Source organism: Oncorhynchus gorbuscha, linkage group LG14, assembly GCF_021184085.1.
Source record: "Oncorhynchus gorbuscha isolate QuinsamMale2020 ecotype Even-year linkage group LG14, OgorEven_v1.0, whole genome shotgun sequence".
Taxonomy (NCBI): domain Eukaryota; kingdom Metazoa; phylum Chordata; class Actinopteri; order Salmoniformes; family Salmonidae; genus Oncorhynchus; species Oncorhynchus gorbuscha.
This window is the reverse complement of record NC_060186.1, coordinates 82,692,535-82,710,764: the sequence shown is the minus strand read 5'-3', so window position 1 is coordinate 82,710,764 and position 18,230 is coordinate 82,692,535. Positions and strand designations below refer to the sequence as shown.

Sequence of the window (18,230 nt, the reverse complement as noted above, 5' to 3'; positions counted from 1 at the left end):
GTAACTAGTGGTAACAGGTAGTGTCTGTAATACTAGTGGTAACTAGTGGTAACTAGTGGTAGTGTCTGTAATACTAGTGGTAACTAGTGGTAACAGGTAGTGTCTGTAATACTAGCGGTAACTAGTAGTAACTAGTGGTAGTGTCTGTAATACTAGCGGTAACTAGTGGTAACTAGTGGTAGTGTCTGTAATACTAGCGGTAACTAGTGGTAACTAGTGGTAGTGTCTGTAATACTAGTGGTAACTAGTGGTAACAGGTAGTGTCTGTAATACTAGTGGTAACAGGTAGTGTCTGTAATACTAGTGGTAACTAGTGGTAACAGGTAGTGTCTGTAATACTAGTGGTAACAGGTAGTGTCTGTAATACTAGCGGTAACTAGTGGTAACAGGTAGTGTCTGTAATACTAGTGGTAACAGGTAGTGTCTGTAATACTAGTGGTAACTAGTGGTAACAGGTAGTGTCTGTAATACTAGCGGTAACTAGTGGTAACTAGTGGTAGTGTCTGTAATACTAGTGGTAACTAGTGGTAACAGGTAGTGTCTGTAATACTAGTGGTAACAGGTAGTGTCTGTAATACTAGTGGTAACTAGTGGTAACAGGTAGTGTCTGTAATACTAGCGGTAACTAGTGGTAACTAGTGGTAGTGTCTGTAATACTAGTGGTAACTAGTGGTAACAGGTAGTGTCTGTAATACTAGCGGTAACTAGTGGTAACTAGTGGTAGTGTCTGTAATACTAGTGGTAACTAGTGGTAGTGTCTGTAATACTAGTGGTAACTAGTGGTAACAGGTAGTGTCTGTAATACTAGCGGTAACTAGTGGTAACTAGTGGTAGTGTCTGTAATACTAGCGGTAACTAGTGGTAACTAGTGGTAGTGTCTGTATTACTAGTGGTAACTAGTGGTAACAGGTAGTGTCTGTAATACTAGTGGTAACTAGTGGTAACTAGTGGTAGTGTCTGTAATACTAGTGGTAACTAGTGGTAGTGTCTGTAATACTAGTGGTAACTAGTGGTAACAGGTAGTGTCTGTAATACTAGCGGTAACTAGTGGTAACTAGTGGTAGTGTCTGTAATACTAGCGGTAACTAGTGGTAACTAGTGGTAGTGTCTGTAATACTAGTGGTAACTAGTGGTAACAGGTAGTGTCTGTAATACTAGTGGTAACAGGTAGTGTCTGTAATACTAGCGGTAACTAGTGGTAACAGGTAGTGTCTGTAATACTAGCGGTAACTAGTGGTAACAGGTAGTGTCTGTAATACTAGTGGTAACAGGTAGTGTCTGTAATACTAGCGGTAACTAGTGGTAACAGGTAGTGTCTGTAATACTAGCGGTAACTAGTGGTAACTAGTGGTAGTGTCTGTAATACTAGCGGTAACTAGTGGTAACTAGTGGTAGTGTCTGTAATACTAGTGGTAACTAGTGGTAACAGGTAGTGTCTGTAATACTAGTGGTAACAGGTAGTGTCTGTAATACTAGCGGTAACTAGTGGTAACAGGTAGTGTCTGTAATACTAGCGGTAACTAGTGGTAACAGGTAGTGTCTGTAATACTAGCGGTAACTAGTGGTAACTAGTGGTAGTGTCTGTAATACTAGTGGTAACTAGTGGTAACAGGTAGTGTCTGTAATACTAGCGGTAACTAGTGGTAACTAGTGGTAGTGTCTGTATTACTAGTGGTAACTAGTGGTAACAGGTAGTGTCTGTAATACTAGTGGTAACTAGTGGTAACTAGTGGTAGTGTCTGTAATACTAGTGGTAACAGGTAGTGTCTGTAATACTAGCGGTAACTAGTAGTAACTAGTGGTAGTGTCTGTAATACTAGCGGTAACTAGTGGTAACTAGTGGTAGTGTCTGTAATACTAGCGGTAACTAGTGGTAGTGTCTGTAATACTAGTGGTAACTAGTGGTAACAGGTAGTGTCTGTAATACTAGTGGTAACAGGTAGTGTCTGTAATACTAGCGGTAACTAGTGGTAACAGGTAGTGTCTGTAATACTAGTGGTAACAGGTAGTGTCTGTAATACTAGTGGTAACAGGTAGTGTCTGTAATACTAGTGGTAACTAGTGGTAACAGGTAGTGTCTGTAATACTAGCGGTAACTAGTGGTAACAGGTAGTGTCTGTAATACTAGTGGTAACTAGTGGTAACAGGTAGTGTCTGTAATACTAGTGGTAACAGGTAGTGTCTGTAATACTAGTGGTAACAGGTAGTGTCTGTAATACTAGTGGTAACAGGTAGTGTCTGTAATACTAGTGGTAACAGGTAGTGTCTGTAATACTAGTGGTAACTAGTGGTAACAGGTAGTGTCTGTAATACTAGTGGTAACAGGTAGTGTCTGTAATACTAGTGGTAACAGGTAGTGTCTGTAATACTAGTGGTAACAGGTAGTGTCTGTAATACTAGTGGTAACAGGTAGTGTCTGTAATACTAGTGGTAACAGGTAGTGTCTGTAATACTAGTGGTAACAGGTAGTGTCTGTAATACTAGTGGTAACTAGTGGTAACAGGTAGTGTCTGTAATACTAGTGGTAACAGGTAGTGTCTGTAATACTAGTGGTAACTAGTGGTAACAGGTAGTGTCTGTAATACTAGTGGTAACAGGTAGTGTCTGTAATACTAGTGGTAACTAGTGGTAACAGGTAGTGTCTGTAATACTAGCAGTAACTAGTGGTAACTAGTGGTAGTGTCTGTAATACTAGTGGTAACTAGTGGTAACAGGTAGTGTCTGTAATACTAGTGGTAACAGGTAGTGTCTGTAATACTAGTGGTAACTAGTGGTAACAGGTAGTGTCTGTAATACTAGCGGTAACTAGTGGTAACTAGTGGTAGTGTCTGTAATACTAGTGGTAACTAGTGGTAACAGGTAGTGTCTGTAATACTAGCGGTAACTAGTGGTAACTAGTGGTAGTGTCTGTAATACTAGTGGTAACTAGTGGTAGTGTCTGTAATACTAGTGGTAACTAGTGGTAACAGGTAGTGTCTGTAATACTAGCGGTAACTAGTGGTAACTAGTGGTAGTGTCTGTAATACTAGCGGTAACTAGTGGTAACTAGTGGTAGTGTCTGTATTACTAGTGGTAACTAGTGGTAACAGGTAGTGTCTGTAATACTAGTGGTAACTAGTGGTAACTAGTGGTAGTGTCTGTAATACTAGTGGTAACTAGTGGTAGTGTCTGTAATACTAGTGGTAACTAGTGGTAACAGGTAGTGTCTGTAATACTAGCGGTAACTAGTGGTAACTAGTGGTAGTGTCTGTAATACTAGCGGTAACTAGTGGTAACTAGTGGTAGTGTCTGTAATACTAGTGGTAACTAGTGGTAACAGGTAGTGTCTGTAATACTAGTGGTAACAGGTAGTGTCTGTAATACTAGCGGTAACTAGTGGTAACAGGTAGTGTCTGTAATACTAGCGGTAACTAGTGGTAACAGGTAGTGTCTGTAATACTAGCGGTAACTAGTGGTAACTAGTGGTAGTGTCTGTAATACTAGTGGTAACTAGTGGTAACAGGTAGTGTCTGTAATACTAGCGGTAACTAGTGGTAACTAGTGGTAGTGTCTGTATTACTAGTGGTAACTAGTGGTAACAGGTAGTGTCTGTAATACTAGTGGTAACTAGTGGTAACTAGTGGTAGTGTCTGTAATACTAGTGGTAACAGGTAGTGTCTGTAATACTAGCGGTAACTAGTAGTAACTAGTGGTAGTGTCTGTAATACTAGCGGTAACTAGTGGTAACTAGTGGTAGTGTCTGTAATACTAGCGGTAACTAGTGGTAACTAGTGGTAGTGTCTGTAATACTAGTGGTAACTAGTGGTAACAGGTAGTGTCTGTAATACTAGTGGTAACAGGTAGTGTCTGTAATACTAGTGGTAACAGGTAGTGTCTGTAATACTAGTGGTAACAGGTAGTGTCTGTAATACTAGTGGTAACTAGTGGTAACAGGTAGTGTCTGTAATACTAGTGGTAACTAGTGGTAACAGGTAGTGTCTGTAATACTAGTGGTAACTAGTGGTAACAGGTAGTGTCTGTAATACTAGTGGTAACAGGTAGTGTCTGTAATACTAGTGGTAACAGGTAGTGTCTGTAATACTAGTGGTAACAGGTAGTGTCTGTAATACTAGTGGTAACAGGTAGTGTCTGTAATACTAGTGGTAACAGGTAGTGTCTGTAATACTAGTGGTAACTAGTGGTAACAGGTAGTGTCTGTAATACTAGTGGTAACAGGTAGTGTCTGTAATACTAGTGGTAACAGGTAGTGTCTGTAATACTAGTGGTAACTAGTGGTAACAGGTAGTGTCTGTAATACTAGTGGTAACAGGTAGTGTCTGTAATACTAGTGGTAACAGGTAGTGTCTGTAATACTAGTGGTAACAGGTAGTGTCTGTAATACTAGTGGTAACAGGTAGTGTCTGTAAGTGGTACTAGTGGTAACAGGTAGTGTCTGTAATACTAGTGGTAACAGGTAGTGTCTGTAATACTAGTGGTAACAGGTAGTGTCTGTAATACTAGTGGTAACAGGTAGTGTCTGTAATACTAGTGGTAACAGGTAGTGTCTGTAATACTAGTGGTAACAGGTAGTGTCTGTAATACTAGTGGTAACAGGTAGTGTCTGTAATACTAGTGGTAACAGGTAGTGTCTGTAATACAGTGGTAACAGGTAGTGTCTGTAATACTAGTGGTAACAGGTAGTGTCTGTAATACTAGTGTGGTAACAGGTAGTGTCTGTAATACTAGTGGTAACAGGTAGTGTCTGTAATACTAGTGGTAACTAGTGGTAACAGGTAGTGTCTGTAATACTAGTGGTAACAGGTAGTGTCTGTAATACTAGTGGTAACAGGTAGTGTCTGTAATACTAGTGGTAACAGGTAGTGTCTGTAATACTAGTGGTAACAGGTAGTGTCTGTAATACTAGTGGTAGGTGTCTGTAATACTAGTGGTAACAGGTAGTGTCTGTAATACTAGTGGTAACAGGTAGTGTCTGTAATACTAGTGGTAACAGGTAGTGTCTGTAATACTAGTGGTAACAGGTAGTGTCTGTAATACTAGTGGTAACAGGTAGTGTCTGTAATACTAGTGGTAACAGGTAGTGTCTGTAATACTAGTGGTAACAGGTAGTGTCTGTAATACTAGTGGTAACAGGTAGTGTCTGTAATACTAGTGGTAACAGGTAGTGTCTGTAATACTAGTGGTAACAGGTAGTGTCTGTAATACTAGTGGTAACTAGTGGTAACAGGTAGTGTCTGTAATACTAGTGGTAACTAGTGGTAACAGGTAGTGTCTGTAATACTAGTGGTAACAGGTAGTGTCTGTAATACTAGTGGTAACAGGTAGTGTCTGTAATACTAGTGGTAACAGGTAGTGTCTGTAATACTAGTGGTAACTAGTGGTAACAGGTAGTGTCTGTAATACTAGTGGTAACTAGTGGTAACAGGTAGTGTCTGTAATACTAGTGGTAACAGGGAGTGTCTGTAATACTAGTGGTAACAGGTAGTGTCTGTAATACTAGTGGTAACAGGTAGTGTCTGACAGACAGACGCAGAGTGAGAGAGTCTCTATTTCTCTTTTTTAACATTTTGTCCCTCCCTCCCTCCCTCTCCCCCCCATCCCTCCCTCTCCTCTCCCCCTCCCTCCCATCCCTCCCTCTCCTCTCGCTCCCTCACTCTCCTCTCCCCCTCCCTCCCTCCCTCTCCCCCTCCCTCCCATCCCTCCCTCTCCTCTCCCCCTCCTTCCCTCCCTCCCTCTCATCCCTCCCTCCCTAATTTAAGGTCTTTATTGACATGGGAAACATGATACTAATAATACTTTCCTTACCCCCTCTTTCTCTCCCTCCTTCCACCCCTCTCCTTCCACCCTCTCTTTCTCTCCTTTCCCCCTCTTTCTCTCCCTCCTCCCACCCCTTCTCTCCCTCCTTCCATCTCTCCTCTCCTTTCCCTCTCTTTCTCTCCTTCCACCCCTCTTTCTCTCCCTCCTCCCACCCCTCCTCTCCTTCTCTCCCTCCTTCCACCCCTCCTCTCCTTTCCCCCTCTCTTTCTCTCCTTCCACCCCTCTTTCTCTCCCTCCTTCCACCCCTCCTCACCTTACCCCCTCCTCTCCTTCTCTCCCTCCTCCCTCTCTTTCTCTCCCTCCTTAATATCATGTCTGTCCCTCCCTCCCACTATCCATCAATCTTTTAAAGGGGAGTGAATGAGTGCAACCCTTGGGAGACTGGTAGAGAATCAGAATTGAACTAGAGACAAAAAATCACATCAAATACACTTACACTTCCTCTTTCATCATAGGCGGCCACGCCTGGAGGAGGAGCATCAGCTGCTGAAGCTCCTCCCACTTCCTGCTGTCGCCTAGCAGCTGGAGGAAGAGACGATACCTCTTCTCCTCATTGTCTATGTCATCCATCTCCACCTGACAGAAAGAGAGAGGAGGGGGAGAGAGAGAGGAGGGGAGACAGAAAGGGAGGGGGGAGAGAGAGAGGGGGAGAGAGGGAGGAGGGGGAGAGAGAGGGGGAGAGAGGGAGGAGGGGGAGAGAGAGAGGGGGAGAGAGGGGAGGGGGAGAGAGAGAGGGGGAGAGAGGGGAGGGGGAGAGAGGGAGGAGGGGGGAGAGAGAGAGGGAGAGAGAGAGAGGGGGGGAAAGAAAAAGGGAGGGGGAGAGAGAGGGAGGAGGGGAGAGAGAGAGAGGGGGGAGAAAAAGGGAGGGGGAGAGAGGGAGGGAGGAGGGAGAGGAGAGAGAGAGAGAGAGGAGGGGGAGAGAGGAGGAGGGGGAGAGAGGAGGAGGGGGAGAGAGAGAGGAGGGGGAGAGAGAGGGAGGGGGAGAGAGAGAGGGAGGGGGAGAGAGAGGGAGGGGGAGAGAGAGGGAGGGGGAGAGAGAGGGAGGGGGAGAGAGAGGGAGGGGGAGAGAGAGGGAGGGGGAGAGAGAGGGAGGGGGAGACAGAAAGGGAGGGGGAGACAGAAAGGGAGGGGGAGACAGAAAGGGAGGGGGAGAGAGGGAGGGGAGAGGAGAGGAGGAGAGGAGAGAGAGAGAGGGGGGGGAGAGAGAGGGGGAGAGAGAGAGGGGGAGAGAGAGAGGAGGGGGAGAGAGAGAGGAGGGGGAGAGAGAGAGGAGGGGGAGAGAGAGAGGGAGGGGGAGAGAGAAAGGACAGAAAGGGAGGGGGAGACAGAAAGGGAGGGGGAGAGAGAGAGGGAGGGGGAGAGAGAGAGGAGGGGGAGAGAGAGAGGAGGGGGAGAGAGAGAGGAGGGGGAGAGAGAGAGGGAGGGGGAGAGAGAGGAGGGGGAGAGAGAGGGAGGGGGAGACAGAAAGGGAGGGGGAGAGAGAGGGAGGGGGAGAGAGAGGGAGGGGGAGAGAGAGGGAGGGGGAGAGAGAGAGGAGGGGGAGAGAGAGGAGGGGGAGAGAGAGAGGGAGGGGGAGAGAGAGAGGAGAGAGAGAGAGAGAGAGGGGAGAGAGAGGAGGAGAGAGAGAGGGGGAGAGAGAGAGAGGAGGGGGAGAGAGAGAGAGGGAGGAGAGAGAGGGAGAGAGAGAGGAGAGAGAGGGAGAGAGAGAGAGGAGGGGGAGAGAGAGAGAGAGGGGGAGAGAGAGAGGAGGAGAGAGAGAGAGGAGGGGGAGAGAGAGAGAGGAGGGGGAGAGAGAGAGAGGGGGGAGAGAGAGGAGGGGGAGAGAGAGAGGAGGGGGAGAGAGAGAGGAGGGGGGAGAGAGAGAGGGGGAGGGAGAGAGAGAGGGAGAGAGAGAGGGGGGGAGAGAGAGAGGAGGGGAGAGAGGAGGGGAGAGAGAGAGAGGGAGGGGGAGAGAGGGAGGGGGAGAGAGAGGGAGGGAGAGAGAGAGATGGAGTGGGAGGAGAGGAGGAAGAGGAGGCTGTCAAGAAGAAAGAAAATGCCATAACATTTACCAGGAAGGTTTTAAGTGATTAAAATAAACCCTCTACTCTCCTCTTAACCCGCATCGCTCCCCCCTCTCTCTCCAACTATCTCAACCCCTCTCTCTCTGCAACTATCTCAACCCCCTCTCTCTCCAACTATCTCAACCCCTCTCTCTCTCTCCAACTATCTCAACCCCTCTCTCTCTCCAACTATCTCAACCCCTCTCTCTCTCTCCAACTATCTCAACCCCTCTCTCTCTCCAACTATCTCAACCCCTCTCTCTCTCTCAACTATCTCAACCCCTCTCTCTCTCTCCAACTATCTCAACTCCCTCTCTCTCCCAACTATCTCAACCCCTCTCTCTCTCTCCAACTATCTCAACCCCCTCTCTCTCTCCAACTATCTCAACCCCCCCTCTCTCTCTCCAACTATCTCAACCCCCCTCTCTCTCTGCAACTATCTCAACCCCTCTCTCTCTCTCCAACTATCTCAACCCCTCTCTCTCTCTCCAACTATCTCAACCCCTCTCTCTCTCTCCAACTATCTCAACCCCTCTCTCTCTCTCCAACTATCTCAACCCCCTCTCTCTGCAACTATCTCAACCCCCTCTCTCCCAACTATCTCAACCCCCTTCTCTCTCTCCAACTATCTCAACCCCTCTCTCTCTCTGCAACTATCTCAACCCCCTCTCTCTCTGCAACTATCTCAACCCCCTCTCTCTCCAACTATCTCAACCCCTCTCTCTCTCTCAACACCCCCTCTCTCTCTCCAACTATCTCAACCCCCCCTCTCTCTCTCTCTCCAACTATCTCAACCCCCCTCTCTCTCAACCCCTCTCTCTCTCTCTCCAACTATCTCAACACCCCTCTCTCTCTCCAACTATCTCAACCCCTCTCTCTCTCTCCAACTATCTCAACCCCTCTCTCTCTCTCCAACTATCTCAACCCCCTCTCTCTCCAACTATCTCAACCCCCTCTCTCTCTCCAACTATCTCAACCCCTCTCTCTCTCTCTGCAACTATCTCAACCCTTTTCTCTCTCTCTGCAACTATCTCAACCCTTTTCTCTCTCTCTGCAACTATCTCAACCCCCTCTCTCTCCCAACTATCTCAACCCCTCTCTCTCTCTCAACCCCTCTCTCTCCAACTATCTCAACCCCCTCTCTCTCTCCAACTATCTCAACCCCCTCTCTCTCTCTCTCCAACTATCTCAACCCCCCCTCTCTCTCTCTCCAACTATCTCAACCCCTCTCTCTCTCTGCAACTATCTCAACCCTTTTCTCTCTCTCCAACTATCTCAACCCCTCTCTTTTCTCTCCAACTATCTCAACCCCCTCTCTCTTTCTCTCCAACTATCTCAACCCCCTCTCTCTTTCTCTCCAACTATCTCAACCCCTCTCTCTTTCTCTCCAACTATCTCAACCCCTCTCTCTCTCTCAACCCCTCTCTCTTTCTCTCCAACTATCTCAACCCCCTCTCTCTCTCAACCCCCTCTCTCTCTCCCAACTATCTCAACCCCTCTCTCTCTCTCTCCAACTATCTCCACCCCCTCTCTCTCTCCAACTATCTCAACCCCTCTCTCTTTCTCTCCAACTATCTCAACCCCCTCTCTCTCTCAACCCCTCTCTCTCTCTCTCCAACTATCTCAACCCCCTCTCTCTCAACCCCTCTCTCTCTCTCTCAACTATCTCAACCCCCTCGCTCTCTCCAACTATCTCAACCCCTCTCTCTTTCTCTCCAACTATCTCAACCCCCCTCTCTCTCTCAACCCCTCTCTCTTTCTCTCCAACTATCTCAAATGAGTGTTCTTGCCAGCTGAATTATCAGGTTTATAATGTGTGTATGTATGAGTGTGTGTGAGCGCGCCAGCTGAGTGGCTGGATTAAGAGCTATTGATGTAATGACATCACACTGAGTGCTCTCGTTTCTCACACACACACACACACACACACACACACACACACACACACACACACACACACACACACACACACACACACACACACACACACACACACACACACACACACACACACACACACACACACACACACACACACACACACACACACACACACCAGGGCTTTTAATCAGGCACACACACAGAGATGATGTTTCTCAGTGCATTGAGCATTGAATCCAGCCCCAGCATCAGTCTGGGTAATACACAGACACATCTACACAATGAATCCAGCATCAGCATCAGTAGCAGTTTGACCATGTGGTGCCTGTGGTTAACCAGTTACATCCTCACTGTATATGCACTACCAGGCAAACGTTTTAGGACTCATCTACTCATTTCAGGGGTTCTCGTTATTTTTACTATTTTCTACATTGTAGAATATTGAAGACATCAAAACTATGAAATAACACATATGGAATCATGTAGTAACCAACAAAAAAATGATTAAACGAATAAATATATATTTTCTATTTGAGATACTTTAAAGTAGCCTCCCTTTGCCTTAATGACAGTTTTGAACACTCCCGGCATTCTCTCAACCAGCTTCATGAGGTAGTCACCTGGAATGCATTTCAATTAACAGGTGTCCCTTGTTAAACTTAAATTTGTGGAATTTATTTCCTTCTAAATGCATTTGAGCCAATCAGTTGTGTTGTTACCTCTGCTGCAAAGGATAAGTTCATTAGAGTTACCAGCCTCAGTAATTTCAGCCCAAATAAATGCTTCACAGAGTTCAAGTAACAGACACATCTCAACATCAACTGTTCAGAGGAGACTGTGTGAATCAGGCCTTCATGGTGGAATTGCTGCAGATAAAACACCACTAAAGGACACCAATAAGAAGAGACTATCTTGGGCCAAGAAACACGAGTAATGGACAATAGACTGGTGGAAATCTGTCCTTTGGGCTGATGAGACATTTTAGATTTTTGGTCCCAACCGCCATGTCTTTGTGAGACGCAGAGTAGGTGAATGGATGATCTCTGCATATGTGGTTCCCACTGTGAAGCATGGAGGAGGAGGTGTGATGGTGTGGGGGTGCTTTGCTGGTGATATTGTCTGTGATTTATTTAGAATTCAAGGCACACTTAACCAGCATGGTTACCACAGGATTCTGCAGTGATACACCATCCCATCTGGTTTGCGCTCAATGGGACTATCATTTGTTTTCAACAGGACAATGACCCAACACACCTCCAGGCTGAGTAAGAGCTATTTGACCAAGGAGAGTGGAGTGGAGTGCTGCATCAGATGACCTGGCCTCCACAATCACCTGACCTCAACCCAATTGAGATGGTTTGGGATGAGTTGGACGGAAAAGTGAAGGAAAAGAAGCCAACAAGTGCTCAGCATATGTGGGAACTCATTTAAAACTCTTGGAATAGCATTGCAGGTGAAGCTGGTTGAGAGAATGCAAATGGTGCTTACTTTGAAGAATCTAGAAAATATAAAATACCATAGATTTGTTTAACACTTTTTCGTTTACTACATGATTCCATGTGTGTTATTTCATAGTTGTGATGTCTTCTACAATGTAGAAAATAGTAAAAATAAAGAAAAAACCTGGAATGAGTAGATGTGTCCAAACTGTTGACTGGTACTGTCAAGAGATCGATGGAGAGCGATGGCGAGAGAGAGAGAGATTGAGGGAGAGAGATTGAGGGCGAGAGATTGAGCACGCAAAAGAGAGAGAGAGATGGAGAGAGAGAGACATAGAGAGAGGAACAGAGAGAGAGAGAGAGAGAGAGAGAGGTGAAGGAGACCTAGATAGTGGAATGGGAGGAAGAGGAATGGAGAGGTAGAAAGAGAGAGTGATCTCCTCTCACAGGTATTGAATAATGCAGAGGCCTGCAGAGGCAGAGAGACTGGCAAACATTTAAAACAGCTAATCTGTCATGCAACAGGTCAGGGGTCACTGCAGTGACGTGGCCAATCAGCTTTAATTTAGGATGGGCAGAGCCTAGCAGTATGAGACATCAGGTCTTCACTGGAGGAGAGGAGGGAAGGAAGAGGGGAGGAGGAGAGGTGAAGAGAGAGGGAGAGAGGAGAGGTGGGAGGAGGAGAGGAGGGAGGAAGGAGGAGAGGAAGAGGGGAGGAGGAGAGGTGAGGAGAGAGGGAGAGAAGAGAGGTGGGAGGAGGAGAGGAGGGAAGGAAGAGGGGAGGAGGATATGTGAAGAGAGAGGGAGAGAGGAGAGGTGGGAGGAGGAGAGGAGGGAGGAAGGAGGAGAGGAAGAGGGGAGGAGGAGAGGTGAGGAGAGAGGACAGGTGGGAGGAGGAGAGGAGAGGTGGGAGGAGGAGAGGGGGAAGGAAGAGAGGAAGAGGGGAGGAGGAGAGGTGAGGAGAGACGGAGGGAGGAGAGGTGGGAGGAGGAGACGAAGAGGGGAGGAGGAGAGGTGAGGAGAGACAGAGAGAGGAGAGGTGGGAGGAGAGGAAGAGGGGAGGAAGAGAGGTGAGGAGAGACGGAGGTGGGAGGAGGAGAGGAAGAGGGGAGGAGGAGAGGTGAGGAGAGAGGGAGGAGGAGAGAGGAGAGAGTGTGGCGAAATGGAGAAGGAGAGGAAAGGGAGGAGGAAGGAGAGGAGGGAGGGAGGTGAGAGGATTCTCTGCCTCTAACCCTATTACAGGGGCTGAGTCACTGGCTTCCTGGGGCTCTCTCATGCCGTCCCTGGAAGTGGTGCGTCACCTGAGTGGGTTGATTCACTGATGTGGTCATTATGTCTGGGTTGGCGCCCCCCTCCTTGGGTTGTGCCATGGCGGAGATATTTTGTGGGCTATACTCAGCCTTGTCTCGGGATGGTAAGTTGGTGGTTGAAGATATCCCTCTAGTGGTGTGGGGGCTGTGCTTTGGCAAAGTGGGTGGGGTTATATCCTTCCTGTTTGGCCCTGTCCAGGGGTGTCCTCGGATGGGGCCACAGTGTCTCCTCACCCCTCCTGTCTCAGCCTCCAGTATTTATGCTGCAGTAGTTTATGTGTCGGGGGGCTAGGGTCAGTTTGTTATATCTGGAGTACTTCTCCTGTCCTATTTGGTGTCCTGTGTGAATCTAAGTGTGCTTTCGCTAATTCTCTCCTTCTCTCTTTCTTTCTCTCTCTCGGAGGACCTGAGTCCTAGGACCATGCCCCAGGACTACCTGACATGATGACTCCTTGCTGTCCCCAGTCCACCTGGCCGTGCTGCTGCTCCAGTTTCAACTGTTCTGCCTTATTATTATTCGACAATGCTGGTCATTTATGAACATTTGAACATCTTGGCCATGTTCTGTTATAATCTCCACCCGGCACAGCCAGAAGAGGACTGGCCACCCCACATAGCCTGGTTCCTCTCTAGGTTTCTTCCTAGGTTTTGGCCTTTCTAGGGAGTTTTTCCTAGCCACCGTGCTTCTACACCTGCATTGCTTGCTGTTTGGGGTTTTAGGCTGGGTTTCTGTACAGCACTTTGAGATATCAGCTGATGTACGAAGGGCTATATAAATAAATTTGATTTGATTTGAGAGGAGAATTTGGAGAGATAATTGTCAAACGGACATGGAAGGACAATAAGGGGGTGAGAAAAGGAGAGAATCGGTCGCTCTCCCTCCTCCTCTCAGCACGTCGCTCTCCCTCCTCCTCCTCCTCTCAGCACGTCGCTCTCCCTCCTCCTCTCACCACGTCGCTCTCCCTCCTCCTCTCACCACCTCGCTCTCCCTCCTCCTCTCACCACCTCGCTCTCCCGCCTCCTCTCACCACCTCGCTCTCCCTCCTCCTCTCACCACCTCGCTCTCCCGCCTCCTCTCACCACCTCGCTCTCCCGCCTCCTCTCACCACCTCGCTCTCCCTCCTCCTCTCACCCCCTCGCTCTCCCTCCTCCTCTCACCCCGTCGCTCTCCCTCCTCCTCTCACCCCGTCGCTCTCCCTCCTCCTCTCACCCCGTCGCTCTCCCCCCTCCTCTCACCCCGTCGCTCTCCCCCCTCCTCTCACCCCGTCGCTCTCCCTCCTCCTCTCACCCCGTCGCTCTCCCTCCTCCTCTCACCCCGTCGCTCTCCCTCCTCTCACCCCGTCGCTCTCCCTCCTCTCACCCCGTCGCTCTCCCTCCTCTCACCCCGTCGCTCTCCCTCCTCTCACCACGTCGCTCTCCCTCCTCCTCTCACCACGTCGCTCTCCCTCCTCCTCTCCCTCCTCCTCCTCTCACCACGTCGCTCTCCCTCCTCTCAACCCCCTCTCTCCCAATCACCTCCTCTCACCCCGTCGCTCTCCCTCCTCTCACCCCGTCGCTCTCCCTCCTCTCACCCCGTCGCTCTCCCTCCTCTCACCCCGTCGCTCTCCCTCCTCTCACCCGTCGCTCTCCCTCCTCTCACCACGTCGCTCTCCCTCCTCTCTCACCCCGTCGCTCCCCCTCCCCCTCCTCCTCCTCTCACCACGTCGCTCTCCCTCCTCTCAACCCCCTCTCTCCCAATCCCTCTCACCCCGTCGCTCTCCCTCCTCTCACCCCGTCGCTCTCCCTCCTCTCACCCCGTCCTCCCCTCCTCTCACCCCGTCGCTCCCCTCCTCTCACCCCGTCGCTCTCCCTCCTCTCACCCCGTCGCTCTCCCTCCTCTCACCCCCTCTCCTCACCCCGTCGCTCTCCCTCCTCTCACCCCGTCGCTCTCCCTCCTCTCACCCCGTCGCTCTCCCTCCTCTCACCCCGTCGCTCTCCCTCCTCTCACCCCGTCGCTCTCCCTCCTCTCACCCCGTCGCTCTCCCTCCTCTCACCCCCGCTCTCCCTCCTCTCACCCCCTCGCTCACCCCCTCTCTCTCCCCAATCACCTCCTCTCACCCCCTCCCCCGTCTCTCTCCCGCTCGGTAGCAGTGCATCACATTGATTTGAAGGGAGCAGCCCTCAATGATTAAATATTAAACAATCCATTAAATATAAAAAGTATTGAAATCCACACAGAACCGTACCCAGGATTCATAGCATGGTCTGGGCGCTAATACGATACAAAACACAGTAATAATACCATATATATACCGTGTGTGAGTGTCAGTGGTGGAATAACAATGGACCCCAGATGGCAGAATAACAATGGACCCCAGATGGCAGAATAACAATGGACCCCAGATGGCAGAATAACAATGGACCCCAGATGGCAGAATAACAATGGACCCCAGATGGCAGAATAACAATGGACCCCAGATGGCAGAATAATAATGAATTCTTCTGAAATTAACTCAAGTCTTTATACAACATTGTTATCCCAAACTGTATCAAACCCGAAAACAAAAGTTCAAAGAAAGATAGACAATTTCCTTAACAAGGCCAATTAGAAGTGAATCAGAGGAACGATTCCCTAGGTGAGCTGGTGATCTACAAAATGTGAAATCTACTGGTAATGATCGATTCCCAGAGGACTTTTCTACACACTTCCATCCCAAATGAGTACAATCTCACCCTACTTAAAATATAAGGGATTCAATGTCATGCGGATTTGAACGTGTAGTCCAGACGGTGATTCAATCAGAGCCTGCAGGTTTCATATGGAATAGTGTGTCTTCAGGCCACCTCCATTGATCATCATACCAGGGAATGGAACGCTCCAGAAGGGACAGTATCAATAGAAGCGTTCCATCGGTGGCTGTTTAATTATTATTATTTTTAAAGTTTAGTTTTGGTCCAGTATTTATTTCCTGGATTGAGCTGTTGTATAAATCCCCTAAAGCAGCTAAATGAACAAATGGACAGATCTCTGAATTATTTACGTTATCAAGAAGGAACCAGACAGGGATGACCTTTGTCTATTTGTCTTTAGCATCAATAATTACAACTCGTGGTTTTCTCCAGGGTGCATAGAGATTGGTGGAGATCAACATGTGATGTCATCTCCAGGGTGCAGGGTAGAGATTGGTGGAGATCAACATGTGATGTCATCTCCAGGGTGCATAGAGATTGGTGGAGATCAATATGTGATGTCATCTCCAGGGTGCATAGAGATTCTCAGGTCGTGCGTAAATAAAGAGCGTTTCGATCTCGGAGCGCACACTGTATGAGGAGTCACACCCCCTGAAGCTTTAGCCCCACCCATTCAGCATCGTTCACACCCTCTGAAGCTTTAGCCCCACCCATTCAGCATCGTTCACACCCCCTGAAGCTTTAGCCCCACCCATTCAGCATCGTTCACACCCTCTGAAGCTTTAGCCCAACCCATTCAGCATCGTTCACACCCCCTGAAGCTTTAGCCCCACCCATTCAGCATCGTTCACACCCCCTGAAGCTTTAGCCCCACCCATTCAGCATCGTTCACACCCTCTGAAGCTTTAGCCCAACCCATTCAGCATCGTTCACACCCCCTGAAGCTTTAGCCCCACCCATTCAGCATCGTTCACACCCCTGAAGCTTTAGCCCCACCCATTCAGCATCGTTCACACCCCCTGAAGATTTAGCCCCACCCATTCAGCATCGTTCACACCCTCTGAAGCTTTAGCCCCACCCATTCAGCATCGTTCACACCCTCTGAAGCTTTAGCCCCACCCATTCAGCATCGTTCACACCCTCTGAAGCTTTAGCCCCACCCATTCAGCATCGTTCACACCCTCTGAAGCTTTAGCCCCACCCATTCAGCATCGTTCACACCCTCTGAAGCTTTAGCCCCACCCATTCAGCATCGTTCACACCCTCTGAAGCTTTAGCCCCACCCATTCAGCATCGTTCACACCCTCTGAAGCTTTAGCCCCACCCATTCAGCATCGTTCACACCCTCTGAAGCTTTAGCCCCACCCATTCAGCATCATTCACACCCCTGAAGCTTTAGCCCCACCCATTCAGCATCAGTTCACACCCTCTGAAGCTTTAGCCCCACCCATTCAGCTATCATTCAGCACCCCCTGAAGCTTTAGCCCCACCCATTCAGCATCGATTTTAACACACCCCATCTGAAGCTTTAGCCCCACCCATTCAGCACCCAAGCTAACAGGCTAGCTACTTGATGGTTTAACAGAAACAGTCAATGATGAGAACAGCTCACTGAACATTACTTTTAACAGAGCGCACACTGGACCATCTATGATGGTTTAGCAGGGTCACTAATGATCTGATGCGTTCTGACCTCACTAATACGACAGATCAGGGAAACAGCACCCAAGCCATGATGGTTTCCAGACACAAACCATCTATGAGACAACACAGCATCACTAATACCATCTAGCAGAGCTGGTTAGGCTGTTTTCATGTTGTCCAGGGCGTTGGTGACGAACTGCGCTGCTGGCAACAATTTAATTACGCTTTTGTTTGCCGACGTTTACTGACACCGGACATATTCACTAATACCATCTATGATGGTTTAACAGGGAAACAGCATCACTAATACCATCTATGATGGTTTAACAGGGAAACAGCATGACTAATACCATCTATGATGGTTTAACAGGGAAACAGCATCACTAATACCATCTATGATGGTTTAACAGGGAAACAGCATCACTAATACCATCTATGATGGTTTAACAGGGAAACAGCATCACTAATACCATCTATGATGGTTTAACAGGGAAACAGCATCACTAATACCATCTATGATGGTTTAACAGTGAAACAGCATCACTAATACCATCTATGATGGTTTAACAGTGAAACAGCATCACTAATACCATCTATGATGGTTTAACAGGGAAACAGCATCACTAATACCATCTATGATGGTTTAACAGGGAAACAGCATCACTAATACCATCTATGATGGTTTAACAGGGAAACAGCATCACTAATAGCATCTATGATGGTTTAACAGGGAAACAGCATCACTAATACCATCTATGATGGTTTAACAGGGAAAAAACATCACTAATACCATCTATGATGACAGAACCCTGCGAGAGATGAGGACAGACTCTCCTCTCCCTCAGACAGACAGGACCCTGAGAGATGAGGACAGACTCTCCTCTCCCTCAGACAGACAGGACCCTGAGAGATGAGGACAGACTCTCCCTCAGACAGACAGGACCCTGAGAGATGAGGACAGACTCTCCTCTCCCTCAGACAGACAGGACCCTGAGAGATGAGGACAGACTCTCCCTCAGACAGACAGGACCCTGAGAGAGATGAGGACAGACTCTCCCTCAGACAGACAGGACCCTGAGAGATGAGGACAGACTCTCCCTCAGACAGACAGGACCCTGAGAGATGAGGACAGACTCTCCTCTCCCTCAGACAGACAGGACCCTGAGAGATGAGGACAGACTCTCCCTCAGACAGACAGGACCCTGAGAGATGAGGACAGACTCTCCTCTCCCTCAGACAGACAGGACCCTGAGAGATGAGGACAGACTCTCCTCTCCCTCAGACAGACAGGACCCTGAGAGATGAGGACAGACTCTCCTCTCCCTCAGACAGACAGGACCCTGAGAGATGAGGACAGACTCTCCTCTCCCTCAGACAGACAGGACCCTGAGAGATGAGGACAGACTCTCCCTCAGACAGACAGGACCCTG

The 18,230-nt window shown here is 48.4% G+C and overlaps 1 protein-coding gene across 2 annotated transcripts in view; it reads right to left on the bottom strand.

Annotated features, from left to right (window-relative positions):
• nbas (NBAS subunit of NRZ tethering complex) overlaps window positions 1-18,230 on the bottom strand; it is a 284,978-nt gene that overhangs the window by 15,729 nt on the left and 251,019 nt on the right. For both annotated transcript variants that reach the window (XM_046299129.1, XM_046299130.1), the window contains exon 51: window positions 6,251-6,390. In XM_046299129.1, the coding sequence (XP_046155085.1) occupies window positions 6,251-6,390 (140 nt within the window). The remainder of the gene's footprint in view (window positions 1-6,250; window positions 6,391-18,230) is intronic.